The following is a 20,113-nucleotide window of genomic DNA, read 5'->3' on the forward strand; positions in this document are numbered from 1 at the left end:
GCAGTCCACTATGCAAAGCATGCAAAATAAAATACCAGTCAAGTAAGCGATAACTGTAAAAAGACATGGGATAACATCTCGAAATGGACTCTACTAAAAAGCAAAAAAGCTATCCTTATGCAAAGCAGGCTTGCTGTGTACAGACTTTCACAAACAGGACTGTATTCCAATGAAACTCAGATCTGTTCAGAATTTACACTAAGCTGATCATAAATGCAAATATGCACCAAAGCATCAGTTGTGGATCAGACACGCATAACCTTATCAGAGTGACCTTTATATGCTATTTGAGAATGAACATTAGACAAAGCAACAGCATAAACAGAACCATGAAGTGAGTAGTTACACCATAAATACATTTAGTAAATTCTATATTTAAGTACTAGAGTGCTAAGGATTATGCAGGTGATAGTAAACAGAAAGCAAAAAGAAATGGCCAAGGGGAGGCATGGAATGAGCACAGCTTTTTAATGCATGCTTTACAATACAGCTATGTGGTTGGGGTGCTAAGCTTATGAAAATGATGAAGATCAGAGAGTTATAGTCAACCACATCAGTAGCAGGACTGTAACACTATGAGCTTTGAAGGTCTTGCAGTGTCTTGGCAGCGTACACATGCTGCAACCTTATCAGATCTATAAGATGGTACAAAGGTATAAACAGAAAACTCAATTACAGAAGTATGATACCCTGTAGGTATGGATATTGTCAAACAATAAAAGGATGAGCTGGAATATTTCAAATCACTATCAAATACTCTGACCACATTGCTGCCACATGTGAGTAATTCATCCCTATTTCAGGGAATGTAGTAAAACAAATAGACACATTTCAAAATGGCACACAGCCATGCATCATGCATATGACAACCATGTGCAGCATAAGTTGTGCCACAGTTATTTACTTAGCATTTACTTGAATCAGTGACCTACATACAGAGGATAAAAAAAAGTGTATACAGCCCTGTTAAAATGCCAGGTTTTGTAATATAAAAAATGAGACCACAATAAATAATTTCAAAACTTTTCCCTCCTTTAATGTGACCTGTACAATTCAATTGAAAAACCAACACGGGAAAAAAACAAAAAATAAAAAAAACTTACAATAAGCTGGTTGCATAAGTGTGCACACACTTAAACTAATACTTTGGTGAAGCACCTTTTGATTTAATTACAGCATTCAGTCTTCTTGGGTACACACCTACCATCAATTAAAGAGACTCTGATTAACCCCAAATAAAGTTCAGCTGTCCTAGTAGCACTTTCCTGATATTTACTCAATTGCCTGCTACAGCAAAAGCCATGGTTCACAAAGAGTTACAAAGCATCATAGGGATCTCATTGTTGAAAGGTATCAGTCAGGAGAAGGGTACAAATTTCCACAGCATTGGATATACCATGGGACACAATGAAGACAGGCATCAAAAAGTGGAGAAAATATGGGACAACAGTGATGTTGCAGAGAACTGGACGTCCCTCCGAACTTGATGGAAAGACAAGACAAATGCTGGTCATGGAGGTTGCCAAGAGACCTGCAGCAACACTGAAGGAGCTGCAGAAATTTCTGGCAACTACTTGCTGTGTACTACATATGACAACAATCTCCCATACTCTCCATATGTCTGGGCTATCAGATAGGCTTGCAAGATGGAAGCCTTTTTATACACAGAAAAATATCCCAGCCCAGCTAGAAATTTGCAAAACAATACATTAAGTCTCCCAAAAGCATGTGGGAAAATGTGTTATGGTCTGATGAGACCAAGGTTGAAATTTTTAGCCACAATTCTGAAAGGTACGCTTGGTGCAAAATCACCACTTCACATCACCAAAAGAACACCATCCTCACAGTGAAGCATGGTGGTGGCAGTATCATGCTTTGGGGTTGCTTTTCTTCAGTTGGAACTGGGGCTTTAGTTAAAGTGGAGGGAATTATAAACAGCTCCAAATACCAGTCACTTTTGGCCCAACGCTTTCAGGCATCTGCTAGAAAGCTGAAGATGAAGAGGAATCTCTCCTTTCAACATGACAATGACCCCAAGCATGCATCCAAATCAACAAAAGAATGGCTTCACTAGAAGAAAATTAAAATTTTGGAATGGCCCAGCCACAGCCCAGACCTAAATCCAATAGATAATCTGTGGGATGACCTAAAGAGGGCTGTGCACAAGAGATGCCCTCACAATCTGACAGATTTGAAGCTCTTTTACAAGGAAGAGTAAGTAAATATTGCCAAGTCAAGATGTGCCATGCTGATAGACTCCTACCCAAATAGACTGAATGCTGTAATTAAATCGAAAGGTGCTTTATCAAAGTATTAGTTTAAGGTTGTGCACACTTATGCAACCAGCGTATTGTACATTTTTTATGTTTTATATTTTTTCCCCTAACAGATTTATTTGTTTTTCTATTGCATTGTACAGGTTATAGGTCACATTAAAGCAGATTTGACATTGTTGCTCAACAGATTACATGATGTCTGTATAGGAGCTCAGGTAAAGGAAACTCCTTTACCTAACATCATGTTTTTGCAGGAGGGCAAGCCCCCCTGCACCCCCCACACCCTCTGCTGACTATATATTCCAACTCCGAGATCACACTACAGTGAAGAAACGGATAATTTTCCACACTACACTGTACCGTGATCTCTGTAGAGTACTTTGCGTTTATATTAGCGAATGCACTGTGCATTTGCTGATATAAACTTTCAAACACGGAGATGTTCAGCAAGATGGAAATTGGAAGTTCCATGTTTCGAGTTTCCATCTGCAAAGATTCTCCATTCCACTTTTGATAGTAAGCCATATATATATATATATATATATATATATATATATATATATATATATATATATTCATATATGCATATACACATGCATGCATATACAATATATACACACACAAGTGTGTATGTACACACATGTTCAAAACGTGACTGCATGCACACACTCATATCTTGGTTTGAGTTGATGAAGGAAATGTTGAATGATGAGAAATTTTAGTCAAATATCTGTAAGTCAGGTCCACCATGTGATAGATTCCATTTCTGCTGCATTGTTGGATGATTTCAAAAGTGGACTAATTCATGAAGAAATGTATAAGTACTTGAACATAATGAATCCTTTAATTCCCATAATACAGGGTCTACCTAAGATCCACAAACATAGTATAAAACCACCAATGAGACCGATCGTGGCAGGTGCAGGATGGACTACTGAGCCCTTATCTCTGCTTGTAGAGAAACATCTTTGACCCATTATTGATAAGAATAAAATGGTTCTAAGCGACACCAAGCAATTTCTCATTGATTTATATGAAAATATAAATGCTAGGAAAACTCAAGAAGAATTTTTGTTCGTTACATTAGACGTTCAATCACTTTTCACTATCATTCCCAATGACTTAGATATACAATATATACATGAGTATTTGACTATGAATATTGATTATAATTTGGTACAGGTAGATCTTATATGCCACTTCCTTGAAATGGTTCTTGAAAACAATGTGTTTACCTATAATGGTGAAATGTACATTCAAAAAGATGGCGTAGCTATGGGCACATCTTGTGCCAATAGCTACGCCAACATGTTTTTAGCACACTGGGAAAATACCATCTTATTTCAGAATGACATGTTTAAACAGCACGTTATTTTTTATCACCACTTTGTAGATGGCCTGTTTCTCTTGTGGGCAGGAAATCAACAACAGTTATTGAGTTTCAAGAACACTGATTAATAATTTAACTGAATTTTTGAAATTTACAATGGCATTTTCAGCACAAAGAATAGAATACTTAGATTTATATGTTGAAAAGTTGCAGAATGGTTTAGTTAATACTGATATTTTTAGAAAATCTTGTTACATGAATTCCCTGCTATTCAGAGGGTTTGAGAAAGAAATTATCAGCTTAGAGGAAAGACTTGTTAAGAGGGGTTATCATACTAGTGAAATAAAAAGAAATCTGTCTGATATTACTAACCTAAGGAAAAATAGAGCCCAGCCATATTATGGACCTCAAGAAATTAATACTAGAGAGCAAACAAATATCTCTGTGGATAGACAATTAAAAATCCCACTATTTTATACCTGTGATAATAAAGAAATAATGGAAGTATTTATGAAAAACTGGTCTATATTAACAGTGGATTCTGATATAAATAGTTTGATAGGTGAGAAACCAAGATTCTTTTATAAGAATAAAAAGAACTTAAAAAGATTACTGTGTTACAACAAAGAAGTGAAGAACTTCGGATATATAGAATGTACAACACAACCATGTGGGAGGTGCAATTATTGTTCATTCATTAATACTGACAACAAGTTTAAACATCCAGATACAGGGAAAGAATTTATTTTTAGATCGGCAGCTTGTTGTCTTACACCAAATGTGGTATATTTGGCAGAGTGTGAATGCTGCCATTCATTCTATATAGGAAAGACAAATAGGGCTTTTAAAGATAGAATAAGAGAGCATTTATATAATATCCGGATAAGATCTGAACATAATGCTTTATCAAAACATGTTATGCTGTCAGGAGATGCACATATATTTAATTTTAGAGCTACAGAGGTCATCACTCCTAGTATTAGAGAAGGTGACATTAGGAACTTCACAGAGAGTACAGAGGCCAGGTGGATTATAATTCTTAGAGCAGACAAAGGAAAGGGGCTAAAGGAAAGAGCCTCTATAAAACCTTTACTGAAAAATAGAAGGGTAAGTAAATGAAGTCAGAAATCAATATGATTTTCTGACTTCTTACATACGTTAATATATGTGATACCCGGTCCTTTATTTTAGTATATTATGCATGCACACCTTTATAAATGTTGTTTTTATATAAATATTTTTATCCAACGGTGTATTAATGCAAAAACTCTTAGAAAATGTGTCTGTACCTTTAATTTGACTCATGCTGGTCATAGAATTGATGTGATTGTTAGGAGATAGTTAGAATTAACTTATTTAAAGATGTCAGTGTGTTATTGCATTTTTATAGTTAGAAGAAGCTATTTAGCAAAAGCGCTTACTGTTTCTATAAAACTTTTATTCTGTGTTTATAATAAATTTTATGCTGCGGAGACATAAGAAAGTGCCTGGTTGCTTCCTTGCTGTGCTACTTATTGGATTATCGATTTCTTTCTTTATGCTTATAAAATTCATTCTTAATTAACATGATGTTTTATATGCTGTCTGGTGGAGAAGTTTTAGCATTTAATAAAATATTTAATTCCAGAATATCTTTCATTTTTGTTTGTTGTTTGAACAGACTAAAAACATTTGGGCATTGATGTACTGCATTCACTGCTCTCTATTATGTCAAAATCATTTTTAGGACCTTCTGATAATTCACGCATACACAAACACCTCTCCTTAATTTATTTATTTTTTGGGAAATGATTCCATCAACATCATGTACATTTTGTTCACATCTTTTTGTAAAAGACCAGGACGTTTTATGCAGCACCAAATTTAATGTGGAAATATTTTGGTATTTCTTCTATGAGACAAAAACTTAATGGTAGCCCATTTAGAAAATACTTCTGATGTCAGCTAATGATGACATGGCCTAGTTGGTCATTATTTACTGGATAAGCTGTAGGTACTTATCTAAAAGCGCATCACTACCTTCATACTCTTAAAAGTGACCTTACACCTGTCCCTTGCATTTTCAGTTTTAATACCTCTCAATTGTCCAGCTTTTCACAGAATGTCCAGATTTTTGCCTTATATTTTTTTATCTGTTGTTTATAAAATTTGTGGTTTCCTGGAAATTCATTGATTGAAATCAGTAAATAATGACAAGATGTTTGAGTTTCAGACTTTGCATCCGTCAGACAATGCATGTGAATGCAAAACCCATTACTCAGGGAATCTTTGTAAGTTTATGAGAGCAAAATATAAAATATGTCCCTATTTTTGGGCCTTTTCCCCATTTTATTTACATTTGTTCGGATTTCTTTTAAGAGGATGAGAGATATGGAGTCAGTCACTGTTTTCTGCTCTACCACCTCTTCAGGGAGGGCTGCTGCAATATGTTACCATTTCAGGATAATATTTCATTTATCTCTTTCTTAAATTGCTCACCTCATATCCTGAATCCTTGCTCCGGCCTTCTCATATATACATTTTGTAATGAGGATACATGCTTGAACATGGCTATCTACTTTTTTATCATGCTCTGCCCCATACTCTTTCTACCTCATTTCCTGTGAATGGCACCCATTAGCGCCTCACTTTTTCATAAGGTTTCTGATGCAAGCCTTGCATTCTTTTTGCTACTTGACACCTCTATCTTGCTTATATTATTAAACAAGCTGCTGGGCATCCAGAACTGCACACATTCTGCTGTCATCTAACTATCTGTTTGCAAACAGTGCCAGTATGTTTACTACTGGTGAAACTTAGTACCTAGTGATACCAGTATTCTAGCACATTTCTTTTTAACTTTATTTTGAAGACTGATCGAGTTTAGTCCATTTCTTGTTCTTCCTTTTTTTTGTGTGTGTAGCCCCTACTTCAGAATATTTGCATCAACACTGCTCCATACCTCAGCTACAAGTTTGAGAACTCTAAGCAGTCCACATTTCCCATGCTGTCTGTTCAGCTGTGAGGACTACAGTGTCAAAATACCTTAATAAATATGTTCCTTTTGTAATCAGTTATGATTTTGAGTCCTGTGCTACAAAAGCTTTCAGATATTCTGAAATTTGTTCCATCAGCAGTGTGCTCATCACCTTCTCTACAACTAAGTTCAAACTAATAGATCTGCAGTTTCCGGAGTCTGTCTTATCGCATCTGCTCTCTTCAAGCACACTAGAAGCAGCCTTTCCCTCCTTTGATGAGACATTAAAAGTATTTGTCAGTGATAGTTTCCATTCTCTCCTCAGTTCCACAAGAATGCTAGGCTGAATACCATTAGGTCATACAGCATTATGCTGAAAGGGCAAAATCTAAACATGAGTATGACAGAATATGAGAAAAGAGGAGGCTTTTTTCTGTAAAGGGGCTGGGGGTTGACCAGCGAGGTCTCCCAAATGACTTATGCTGGCAAGTAATCGGCAAAAGTCTCTGCTGTAATGTCTACAGACAGGATATGGGCTGCATGTCTGGTAATTACTTAGTCCTACACTCAGTCTTGAAATGTTATTCTGCTTAGCTGTGTAAATAAAGAAATAATGCTATTTCTAATGCTGTGAAAGAGAACAATGAACTGGGAAACATCCACTTATCATCCAAAATAAGCTCTAGGTATAGATGAGACTTGTGTAATGGTCTGAGTCAAGACATTAACATGAGTATGCATTTTTTTATTCAAATGTTAAATCAGCAAGGCATGAGTGCTTTCTCATGGTCATGGGTCTGATTAGCAGATAAGTACAACAGGATCAGCCAGGATGAGGAATGCGTATTATATGACAGACAGCACACTATTTTAGAGAAGAGAATAGTCTTGTCTTCAGTATTACTTGGTATGCTTGCAAAAATAAACTGACTGAAAAAAAACAGTAGTTCCAGGAAATTTGTCCAGTGCCTGAATGAGAATTTTCAACAATAAAAAAACAAACTGCTCTAACATAACAGTCTACTTTATAAAAAAAAATGACATCACAGACATCCTGGATGTATAAGTGGAGTACTGAGAAAAACAAACAAACAAAGGCTATTTCCTGCTTGGGGGGGGGGGGGGGGGGGGGGACTTATATCAGTTCTGCTACCAAAACCAAAATCTGACTTTGACTCTAGCAATTCAATGTTGTCCCAAAGGCATGTAATACCAGTCTCTCACATTTGTATTTAATGTCACAGAAACAGGGCAACTAATTGTTCATCTCAAACTTCACTAGTATATTCTCTGCCACAACCAGGTCAGTCTTACAGTCTTTCTCTGGTGGCATGTGTGATGTAAGAAGTATGTGTTTCAGCTCAGAGATTCTGATTTTCTAATATGGAAAATGCCATGTACTGTTAAACCTCACCAAATATTACCCATAGTAAAGTGCATAATTTTAGCACAAAAAATGAGAAATTCAGTGAGAGAAACTTCACACAGACTGTATATCTTTCTATTGCAAGCCTAACTGACGAGGATGATCTCCTAGTATTCCTGCATGGAGATGTCTTGGCAGGCCACAAATGCCAATATATATATATATATATATATATATATATATATATATATATATATGTTCCATAAGTAAGTTATGTATGCATGCACGTATGACTGGCAGCAGATAAATGTGTCCATGGTATACCTTCATAATGTGAGCCATTGTTTGCATCTAAAAATCTGGGCCTCACATATATAAGGGATAATCAGCTTCACTCTCTTCTGTCTTGAATTGTGTACTCATAGATCACCTGTGTGCCATATGTGGGAAATGTGGACACCGTCAGGGTGCTGTGCAAATATTAGAAAGATTGTCACAAAAATTTTGACAAGGCAAATGAATAAACACTAATGGTCTAGTCCAAATAGCTTAGGAAAATACGGACACCAAGATTAGCGATTTCATTCACTTTATTTCGTGAACTTCTTCAGAAACAATTAGAACTCCACCCTACAAGAACTTTATATAATGATAAAATTGATCACATGCTAAATTATGTCATAATAAATTAATTAGTTTCATGTAAAAGAATTAAAATAAAAATAAGCACCATTATATTATGCTTATACAAAATGTTTATATAACACATATACCAAACATGTTACTTTTTCATTTGTAAAAAACATTTTATATTAATTGATTTGTTTAAACCAGGAGCATAATCTGCTCCTACGTGTAACTGCCAAAGAGAGTCTTTGCATTCTAGAATAACTTTACTATCTCCCATAAAAATTCTTTGGGGAACACTATCTAAAACAGAAAAGGTGGATTTCTTAAAATTATTACATGCTACAGAATGTCTTCCTAACGCATTAGCTAAATATTTTTTCTTGATGGCTAAAATATGTTCACTAATTCTTTTTCCTAAGACAACTTGTAGTCATACCTATGTAATAGCTTGGACATGAAAGACACTGGGCTATATAAACCACCATCTCACTATTACAAGTGTAATACTTTTTGGACCAATATATCTTTCCAGTATGAGAAAATTCAACTGACAAAGAATTACTTATGTATCTACAGGGTGCTATGCAAATATACTGATTATCCGTTCATGAACATTCCACACTGCCTGACAGCATATGGAATGATAGCCCTTCCTCTATATACCTTTGTGTATTAACACAAGGTGGGACCTTTATTTTCGCATGTGTGAAATCTGTACCACCCTGTACTTCAAGCATGTACTGATACCATAAACACCATGCATGGTTCTGGCTCTCTCTCTCCAGGTGCAGTAGGGAAAGAGATACACTCATAAATATGTGGGAATACTTGGTACAGGAATTACTGAGTATTCTGCAGGCCAGCATTCTATGATATAGTTAGTGTGTCCCTGTAGCAAGTATGGTAAAAGCTATGTACAGTATACCTCAATGTCCATCACTAAAGGAAGTCCACGTATTCCTCCTGATCTTGTTTTGTGGGAGATACATGTTAACCAATGCCTCTATGACACCTCTGTCCATACAAAAAATGCCTGTCTAGTGCTGATCGGTTACCTAATGCTATCTAATCTGTTGTCGATACCATTTTCATTTGCACCCCCTTACCACTGCCTTGCTGGCTTATGAACATTACTGCTGTTCCAAGCATCTAAGCTTATTGCATTTTTACAAGTTTCTACATGTTCTTTGGTCTAATAATAGTTTGCAACTTGCTGAGCATCTAATGCTCTTCCTGCCTGTGAATCTTGATCTGCTAGAGATGTAACTTTGCTTCTTACTATGTACTGATTAGGCTGCATGCTTTCATTTGCATGTCATTATACTATCATCTGCATATACCATTTCTCACACTGTTATCCTTACTGCCCAGTAGTGCTAGCTGGTACTGTGATTTGTAACTTGCCTGCAGATGGCTGCTTCCCACACAGCAGTGTATATGTGTCCTATGCAAGCTGACTATGAATATTTTGCCTTAGTTTTTGAAAAAAATGCTGGTGAAAATATCGGGCTATTAGTGAGAAACTACTGTGTGTCAATGGATTCCATACAGTGTCTGAATTTCTTGAAATTCAGAGCTTTCTGATCTTACTGTCAGAAATCCTTAAAAACTTCTACATTTGCTGCCTAAGCCCTAGCCAGCATGTATAATTTTTTCAATGTGACTGCAGAATAATTTTAAAATCATATTGTCAAAAGCAGGAAGGAAATATGCATTTTAGATTACAAATCCCAAACTTAATTCATTTCAAAGAAGAATAATGAGTTTGTATAACAAAAACACACTGCCGTGAATCTCCCATATAAAACAAAGAAAATGAACAGCAGAAACGTTTGTTAATTTAACAAGTTTAAAAAACAAAGCTTTCGGGTTTTCCCCTACTCGGTGTATAAAAATATGATTGCAAAACCATTTCTTAAATATACATATCTGACACAGCCAACTAATCACAACAGAAAATCAATTAAAAATTAGATAACCAATTAATCAACACAAAAGTGCAAATTACTGCAATGTCATTTTTTTTTGTTTGTTTTTTTTGCAGAACTGGTTTCAGGGTTGCTGCCCCATTCAAGCCTGGAATTTTATCTGCATTCAGTTCTAAAATCCAAGCAAATCCTGCATTTTCCAATTTATTGTTCATATCCCACATTTTATGTTTTTCTGCAGCACTTTTATAGCTCTAAATTTAAAACTATGCATGTCCCCTTTATTATGTATATGTTTTGCCAAAGCATTTGTTTCTACATTCCTTTTAATTGCAGACTTATGTTCTATGATTTGTTCCTTTAACATTCTAGAGCATTTTCCCACATAAAATGCTAGACATAATGTACAAGTAGCCAAATACAGTACACGTATTGTGATGCAACTAGCACAGTTATCAAAAAGTATATTTTCTTTGACTGATAGGATGTGTAAAGAAAGGATCAGTAATTACATCCTTACAACAACTACATCCAAGGCAGAGACAGGTTCCTTTCCTACAACTTTCAGATCTTTCTTTATACCTCCCTGCCTGTAATTCCTTATAGCAGAGTCTACTTTTAAGATTTTTCTCATTCCTATAAGCAAATACAGGATAATCATTTATAATCCCTTTTATTTCAGGCATAATTAATAGTACATTCCAGTATTTTCTAATAATTTTCTCAATATCTTGTGACCTATTATTGCAAGCTAGTACATATCTTAACTTATTGTCAATCATTCTCCTCTCAGTATGTCCTATCAAATCCCCTGATTCATTAACTTGCTTGAAATAAGGGACCGTACTCCCATTCCTTTCTCTTATAACCTCATCCATCACCTGATGAACCATATTTGGTAGATAGCCCCTATCAGTAAACTCCAAAGCAATCTCATTCATTTGCTGTATGTTAATATTCCCATCAGTATTCAATCTACTCACCCTGCAAAATTGGCTTTTTACTATGCCCTTAAAAATATGTGGGCCATGCATGCTGGTTCCATGTGTGTATCTATTAGCATGTACCATTTTCTTATGTACACTAGTTTTAATACTATGATCTTTATTTTCTAGTCTTATGTCCAAGTAAGTAATTGATTCAGACGAGCACTCCATCTTAAAGCTTAGAAGGTTTGTGCTATTATCTAAATATTGCACAAATTCTCTTAAACTCATTTCATTCCCTTCCCAGAGCAGAAAGCAATCGTCCACAAATCTCTTATAGAAAAGAACATTTGCATTTACATAACCTTCATTCCTATAAATATATTTCTTTTCCCATTGGTTGAGTACCAAATTAGCATAGGTATTAGCCAAGGGCATACCCATGGCAACCCCTAAGGTTTGTAAATATGGTTTCCCATCGAACAAGAAAATATTATTAGTTAGGATAATTTCAGTAACCCGGCAAATGTTCTCTATCTCACTATGTGGCATAGTAGTTTACATATTTAGAAACTAACGTATTGCTTCCACTCCATACTGATTCAGTATTATTGTGGACAGCGAATTAATGTCTAAACATACAAACAAAAAATTGAGAGGCTTATAACCATTAAACCACCTAGCTAATTGTATTAAAAAATCGACAGAGTCCTTTATATAGCTCTTACAAGTATGCAAATATTTGCTCAATACATTTTGTATATAAACCGAGAGGGGTTCTGTTATCCAACCCTTCCATGAGACAGTTGGTCTCATGGGGGGGGTTGGGGGTTGGTGAAAGACTTATGTAATTTGGGTAATCCATATATAAATGATAAAATTGGACATGGCACAGTAAAAAGTTGAACAATTCCAAAGGCATTTCATTCTGAATTTACATCTCATATATGGCTATATTTATATTAGAAATACATTTTCTCACTTCATTAAAATCTATTCTCAAAAAAGTTTTATCATCATTTAAAAATCATACATACATTTCATGTAATCATCCTTATTAAACAAAACAATCGCTCTCCTTTGTCAGCTTGTTTAATAATTAAGTTGTGTTCACTGTCTAGCTTTCTCAAAGCTGCTCGCTCATTTCTAGACAAGTTGAAAAATCTACGTGGCCTAGTTTCATTATACAATTGTCTGATCTCTTTTTCACATAAATCATAAAAGGCTGAAATAATAGGCAAACTATAATGAACAAATGTACTCACGCTCTTGCATTTATTATTAACATTCACGTTAGAGTCTTTAAACAGTACCTTTAGGTTTAAGTTCCTTGTGAATAATTCAGGTCAGTGAGCGCATTGGGTACACTATTAGCACCACTTGGTATAAACTTCATATCTCTTTCCAGAATATTTATATAATCAAATGATAAAGAATAATTTGATAAATTTAAAATATTCCCCTTTACAGTACCTATTTTGGCCACACCATCATGTTCTGACCTTGTAGGCTATTTTCCCACTTCAGGGAATACAAGTATTGTCCTGACCTCCCTCGTGAAGTCGACCTGGGCTTTATTTCCACTTTCTTTGTGTAGGCAGTTGTCATAATGGTTAAGATGTTTACCTTACAGACACAAGGTGTGGGGTTTGATAATCACATGGGGTAATTGGCTAGGCTTAAAATGGCTCATAAGGGCAGTTAGCCTAGTACTAAACTATGAACTAACTTCACGACTACAGACTTGAATAGTTTTGAAAAATCCTCTTGTATCTTCATATTCACATTTCCTGCAGTGTTCTTACATATGCATTCATCTATTGAGTGTGCCCCATGTAACTGTTGTGAGCTTTGTAAGCTCTGAACAGGCTCCTGTTGGTTGCCCGTTTTCTACTCAACATCAATCAAAATGGCTCGATTTAGCCTTGCTGATTCACTGGCAGCATCAGTTCTCTCTACTCCATTGGTCCTTAGACTACCAATAGTCAAACTTGTTCGCTATTTTTCCCATTAACCTCTCCGTGATTGGTTAAATCTATATTCTCACCACTAAAACTGTCAAGACAATCCAACAAAGTTCTCTTAGCTCTATGTTTGATGTTATTGGATTTATCTTTTGGCAAGAAAAAATCTGACCATTTTTGAAATCATTTAGATCTCTAATCAGCTTTCCTTTTTTAACGTTCTCCAGATTCGTATCTAATTAAGCCAGTCTGTCAAGCATGTTCTGATAGATCGCTATTGCTGTGTTAAAGGCAGGGTTCACATTCACATCAGTCTCCAACCTTGCAATTTCTTCCATTAGGTTGGATTCGATAGTAGAGAAAAAGACATTCATGAGTACCATGTAATCGGCACTCAACTTAAGATTCAGTTGTTGCCATTTCGCCAGTAAATCAGGGTACGTACTCATATAACTTGGCATTTTTAGTATTCTAAGGCCTCTAAGTACTATACCCAGCTCCAGATAAGCATAAAAGTTCAGCCATTGCCACTGGAGCCTCTTGTATGTTTGTACCTTCTTCTCAAAAGATGTTATAAGCTTATTCAGCTCTTCTGACTCATGAGCAATGGCTCCTTGGCCGGATTGGGTTGTGTTCATAAAGGCCAATAATGGATTGTCATTTCTATACAGTATATTTTTTAGAATATATCCACCAACTGTGTCTTCATTGTTCACTGCCATGGCATACAACTTATCCATTTCAGATACAGGCTGAATCTCCCATATTACAGAACAATTTGTGTACCTATATTATTTTTATATCCTCAGCAATGGTGCTGGCAACTGAAACACCTTAAAACTAAATTATATGATGCGACAGGGTGTTGCTTAAAATGTGAGAACCAGGTACAGACTTGATGGCTGCCCTGCATATACTTGCATGCAGTAATGAACATTTGTCCAAAGTGTGAACACTGAGGAACAATTTACCTGAAATCTAAAAAAATCCTCAACTGCTGTAACATTTTGACAGCTGTGTCAGTTGTTTTCCATAGTGCACAGAGCTGAAGGCTGCTTCACTATAAAGTCTTTTATTCTTCAGAGCCTGGGGAGTAGTTCCTTGGAGTTTACTACAAACTGACAAAACAGCAGAGTAGCATATACAGTACAATAAAATAATGCTTCGGCACTTGGTCACAGTTAAACTATTCAAATATAACAGGGTGTTTATATTTCAAATAAAGTGAGTGTCTGCTTACCATTTCCCTTCTTCGTTTTCGTACTGCTGAACAGTGTAACCAAACAAGTCCTCCACTGGGCCGGTAAACTGCATTGCATTTTTGTCATCAACATTAGAGAAAACAGCAAGCCGAACAAAAGCTTTAAAAATAAAAAAAAATGAGACTGATTGTAATTAAAATCTTAAAAACAGAATTCATTAATTAAATTTCACATTTTAATTAACAGCACATGACAACTTCGAAAGCAGATAGTACTGCTTAGTACTGACACCCTTGTGAAATTTCAAGCCCCCCAAACCTTGAGAACACAGCTGCATATGTGGAATTGTTCACAGAAGCTCTGTATAATCATATTTTAACAGCTGCATTGAGCCAGCTCTATCCACCTTGATAAAGTGCAAGATCTACTCAAAAAAATAAGTCACCCTGGTGAAATCTCAAAATCGATAGGTTGTATAACAAAAGCAAGAAATTCATGGCAAGCTTAGTAGGTGCAATAGCCAGCAGGGTAAAAAAAATCCCTCATCAACCCAAACAAGCATTTCAGAGGTCTAATTAAATCTACCAAAGCCAAATCTTAGGTAAAACTAGCCTCTCAGGCTAAGAACAATCACAAAGCTTTTTTCAGCTATGTCCTTAACCTCAAAGGAAATACATGACAGTGTACCAAATCACCTGTAAATGGTGTCAGAAGACACAGCAAACTCCAGTCTGACAGTTAGCTCCAGTTTTAGCCTCCCCACCACCCTTGGCCAGATGCCTGTCAGGAAATATCTGCATCCATAACTTCCCCACTAAGGAAGAGAGCAGGTACTCAAGGCATCCTCCAAAGCCAATAACACTGCATTGATGGGTCTTGACAATATGCCAGGATGCCTCCTTAACAGCATGAAACACAAAATATTGTGCCTACTAAAATTACTATATAACCACAGCCTTCAAAGAGGTTTCATATCAATTGAATGGAAGACTGCAGTGGTTATCCCGTTGAACAGGGGTAGCTCATCCATGAACCTGGGGAATTATCAGCCCATAATCCTGACTTGCAAAGCCATGGACAGGATAAGCATGGATATCTTAAATAATGACATAGGAAAGCTAAAAACATTGGATCCAAATCAGTTTGGATTTATCTACAGGAAATCTTGGTGGACTTCTTTGAGAAAGTCATCAAAGCAATGAGCAGGAGCAAAACAGTGAATACTGCCTACCTTAAGTTGACCAAGACATATGACACCTCACTTGGTAATTGTATAAAAGTTTACCAAATTAGGTCTAACCACTTACTTCACCCACTGGATAGTTGGCTGGTTTACAGACAGGACCCAAGAGCATTAGAAAAGGATAGACTACCTCCACAAAAAGGCTTTTTAATAGAAGGGGTGTCTTAGGGTTCAGTGTTGGTAGTGCTCCTTTTTGGCTTCTACTTCCCTGAAGTGAGAGGTAACAACAAGGGTCTCTGGTTGACCAAGTTTGAGGATGATCGTTAACTGGGAGCAGTAAATGAATCTTCTCTAAGACATAAATATCATCTAAGAAGACGTCACACAGATTAAAAACTGGTGCCAGAGTCATGTTCTAAAACTCAATGCCAAAGAGTGCATTGTAGTATCATTTGGAAAGATGGTCACACCAGCAAGCTACTACAGTGACAATACCACCCTAAGTATAGACTCTGTAGTCAGGGATTTGGAAACCACATGTAGACAGTGATTTGGCATTTGACCATCATATGTCTGCTGTTCTGACAAAATCTTTCTATGCTGTACAACTTACAATCATAGGTATGGCATCTAAATCCAAACATGTCATTGGTCTTATAAGACCAGCTATTTTGTACAATGCCATCTCCAGTATGTACCTGGCTAGCGATATGCAACAACTGGAGCATCCTCAGAGATTCCTCACAAACATATCTGATGCTGAAAAGACATCCTATGTGGACTGCCTCAAAGCCTTGTCCTTATATTCTATCTCCTACAGTTTGGTGAGAGGCTTCCTTTGCCTAGCCTACAAAGCATACTCCAGTGGAGCCATGATGGACCTGTTGCACATCTGTAAAACAAACAATATCAGGAACATCTAATACAGGGATCTAAACCCTGCTTGCAACATAAACAGGACATGATGGAGGAACAGGTATATATCTTAGAGGCTTTTCCTTCTCTCGAACAAGATTCCAATCCATGTGAAGCAGAGTTCATCCCTGATATGAAGCAGAGTTCATCCCTGCACTTATTCAAGTAAAACTTGGATCAGTGGAAAGGGAAACATAAATACACCCATGTTCTGGTAATTATGCCTCTATGACAGAGAGGAAGCTTGTAAATCCTCGGCCATCCAAATATATACACCCCCACAAAACCCATGGGAACCAATTCCTATCAAATTTTATTGGGAAACATGGTTAGGCTGAAAAAGGCTCCTTGAATATATAGCCTAGAATTCCATTATGATAAAGAATGTGATGCAGTTTAGATAATGTATACATTAAAATATGGGTCTATATTATATTAACGAAAGCTTTAAACAGCGAATACTAGCACATCGACACATATAACACGAACGTTCAGAACAGCGAAGTACACATACATCGAGATGTAGAACGCTGAATTGTTATAGTTGGCCAACATCCCGATCCTGGTGTACTTAACTAAATAAACATATGTCCAACACCCGAACATAAAGAAACATTCCCAAGACATTTTCACTATATATATTCCCCTGCACACATAAAGAAAACACACTAAGCAAAACTGTACAATGAATTGCCTGGAAATATGTGTCAAATAACCCGTGATTAATTCTCAGTATTGTGTCATACATTTAATATATGTGCATTCTTCTTGCATACGTAAATAAAACTGTGAATAATGCTTTTGATGCATACAGTATAACTAGGAGATAGTAATGAACTATACTTTTAGTAACATTGCAACTGTTTTTAGGAACTCCTGTGTACTATAGTCTTCTTTTTTCTCCAGTACACTTTGAAAATGGTGCTGCCGTTCAATAGATTTTTTTTTTTTTTTGGTGACGGTGGACATGCTGACATCAGTTGCAATCACAACTCATCAAATAACAGCTGAAATATCGGATATTCTCCTGCCAAGCAAACACCTGACTCACCTATGCCAGCCTTCCACATAGTTTTGAGTACGAGGTAGCACCATCTCGTTTAATGACAAAAAATTCCAAAATGAAATAGGATATATTGGTGGAAAAAGAGGACTGCCTGATATTCAAGTTAACTGTTTACGAGCACGTCCAAACATGTACACATCTGAGAAGTAACTTAACAACTCTTTACCTTCACTTGGAAAATGTTTGCCCAAGTCATGAAAAGCAGGAATAACTTCACTTTCCTTAACAAAAGATAGCGCTACTAATTGTTTCACAGAGTGTTGAAATTCTACTGAAGTACCATACAGCTGTGACATCCCCAAACTTTGTACTTTTTGCCGCACATTTTGGGCGAAATGGAACAGACAACCTTTGCAAGGCATGTTAGAGAAGTTAACTGTAATACTTTTTATAGCAGCCAACTCAAAATCACACAGTAGGTACTTTACTGTAGCTTGTTAACTGAACTCTATACAGCAAGTTAAAGACACATTCCCACATGAAATTATATGACTTAAATGACTTTTTTGTCATTAAACAATACACAAGAGGTACACATTTTTGATTGCCACCATATGAGATCAATGTATGAATGCTATACAATTGTCGACAGAACTGTCCTTTTGTCAAAAATACACTGTCAATGAAACAAATATCAGATTTACAGAGGTCTCTCAAATTCTCTTCAGTGGAAAATACCAACACATGTAAATTGGTGTGTATGTCTTCTTTACATTCCTGAATAAATGTAGACTGCTTTAGTGTATAGTCATGTAAAGTAACTGTAGTAAGGGAAGTAGCTGGTGTGCTATGTGTAAGGAGATTTTTCTGCCTAACTCTGTTAACTTGCTGCAGCATAGATCTTCTAGTAGGTAAACTAACAGTACTTTCAGCAGAAGTGCTAGCTACCACATCAACAACTAGGGCAGGGGTGTTCCTACAAATGGCTGCACATTGCTTTAACTTATCACATGCTTTGTATCTTGCTACTTCTGTTGCATCAGAAGCGTGATCATGAATAGCTGATTTTAGTAGAATTCCCTCTTCGCCCTGTACTGCAGTGATAGCCCTTCCTTTACATTTCTGCCCATACTTAAGTCTACAACACCAGTATTTCCTGTTCTTGAGAACATTTTCCAAATTGTACAAAAAAAATCTACTAGTAACATGTCTTTTCCTTTTTGAGACCTGACAGTACTGTAACAATTCCCTATCACACCAGGAGCTGTCAGCAGTTTTGTAGCCATAATAGCATAACTAAGAATGCCATATGCACACATTCCATACGTGCAGCATTCTCCTTAAGTAGTTCCTGTTTGCATTCCGTAATAATATTGGTACACCTTATTTTTAATCTTGTATGGTATGTATGTGATTCTGAAATAAATAACTTGTAAGATATTATGTCATGACCAGAATAAGGTTACATTATTTTACTTTAAACTTAATGTACATTTGGAGATATACAAGACATGTACGTTGAATACATTTTTCACATCACACGTTCATATACTTTGTTTGCAATGACCATGACAATTCGAGATGCATATTTTTGATGAAGATGTACATTGCTGTTACTTGTTGATCGTTGTTTATGGGTTGGCAGTATGTATTCACTGTTTAAAGCTTTCATTAATATAACATAGACCCAAAAATACACAATGGCACTATATGACAATATGATTTCAGGAACATTAATACAAAGGCCCCATGTCTCCAGATTAGATCTCACAGTATGTGGCACAGTGGTACAGCACTTAGCATTGTGGACTCACAGTTCTTGGTTTACTGGATATGTACTATGTGGGATATATTCTCTGCGGAGCCCATAAGCCCATACTCTGTCCTTGCAGGTTTTGCTGGCATTGCCAGGTTCCTCTTTCATCCCCAAAACACTGTCAGGTAAAATTGTGCGCCTCTAAAATGCCAGGAGGTGTCCAAATGGGCAGTGTGCATGTATGTGTGTATATCCTGTGATGGACTGGTATGTTCTCCGGTATTGATGTTCTGTCTTATAACTGCTGAATGCCAGGATAAGTTGCTGCTTCCCTGCTATCCAAAACAGATAAAATAAGTAAATGAATGACTTTTGAACAAACTGGCTTCCTGCAGATAAACACCCCCTTCAACTCTTCAATTGAAGACTTAAAAAAAAAATTTGCATTCTTTACAAAAAGTTCAGAAGTGCTTTTCTTTACCAGCATTTTGGTACAGAAAAAATAGATGCAGAACTCAAAGCTTTTGATCGTGCCCCTTAACATTTTATGCCAAGGGCAACTGCCCCTGCACCCCACCCTTACAATGCTACTGATCATCATCATCATCAACCCCCATTTCTTCCATTTTTCTATGTGGAATCAGGGTGTTGCTATTACATGCCACTCTCCTATCT

General features: G+C 36.4%; 1 protein-coding gene across 1 annotated transcript in view; it reads right to left on the reverse strand.

The window, feature by feature from the left end:
* Positions 1–20,113, reverse strand: part of ITGA1 (integrin subunit alpha 1) — a 2,125,719-nt gene that overhangs the window by 1,567,151 nt on the left and 538,455 nt on the right. The window contains exon 2 of the mRNA XM_044077325.1: positions 14,617–14,737. Coding sequence (XP_043933260.1) covers positions 14,617–14,737 — 121 coding nt within the window. The remainder of the gene's footprint in view (positions 1–14,616; positions 14,738–20,113) is intronic.

This window comes from Protopterus annectens, chromosome 1.part1 (genome assembly GCF_019279795.1).
Source record: "Protopterus annectens isolate FY-2018-M chromosome 1.part1, PAN1.0, whole genome shotgun sequence".
NCBI classification, from domain to species: domain Eukaryota; kingdom Metazoa; phylum Chordata; order Ceratodontiformes; family Protopteridae; genus Protopterus; species Protopterus annectens.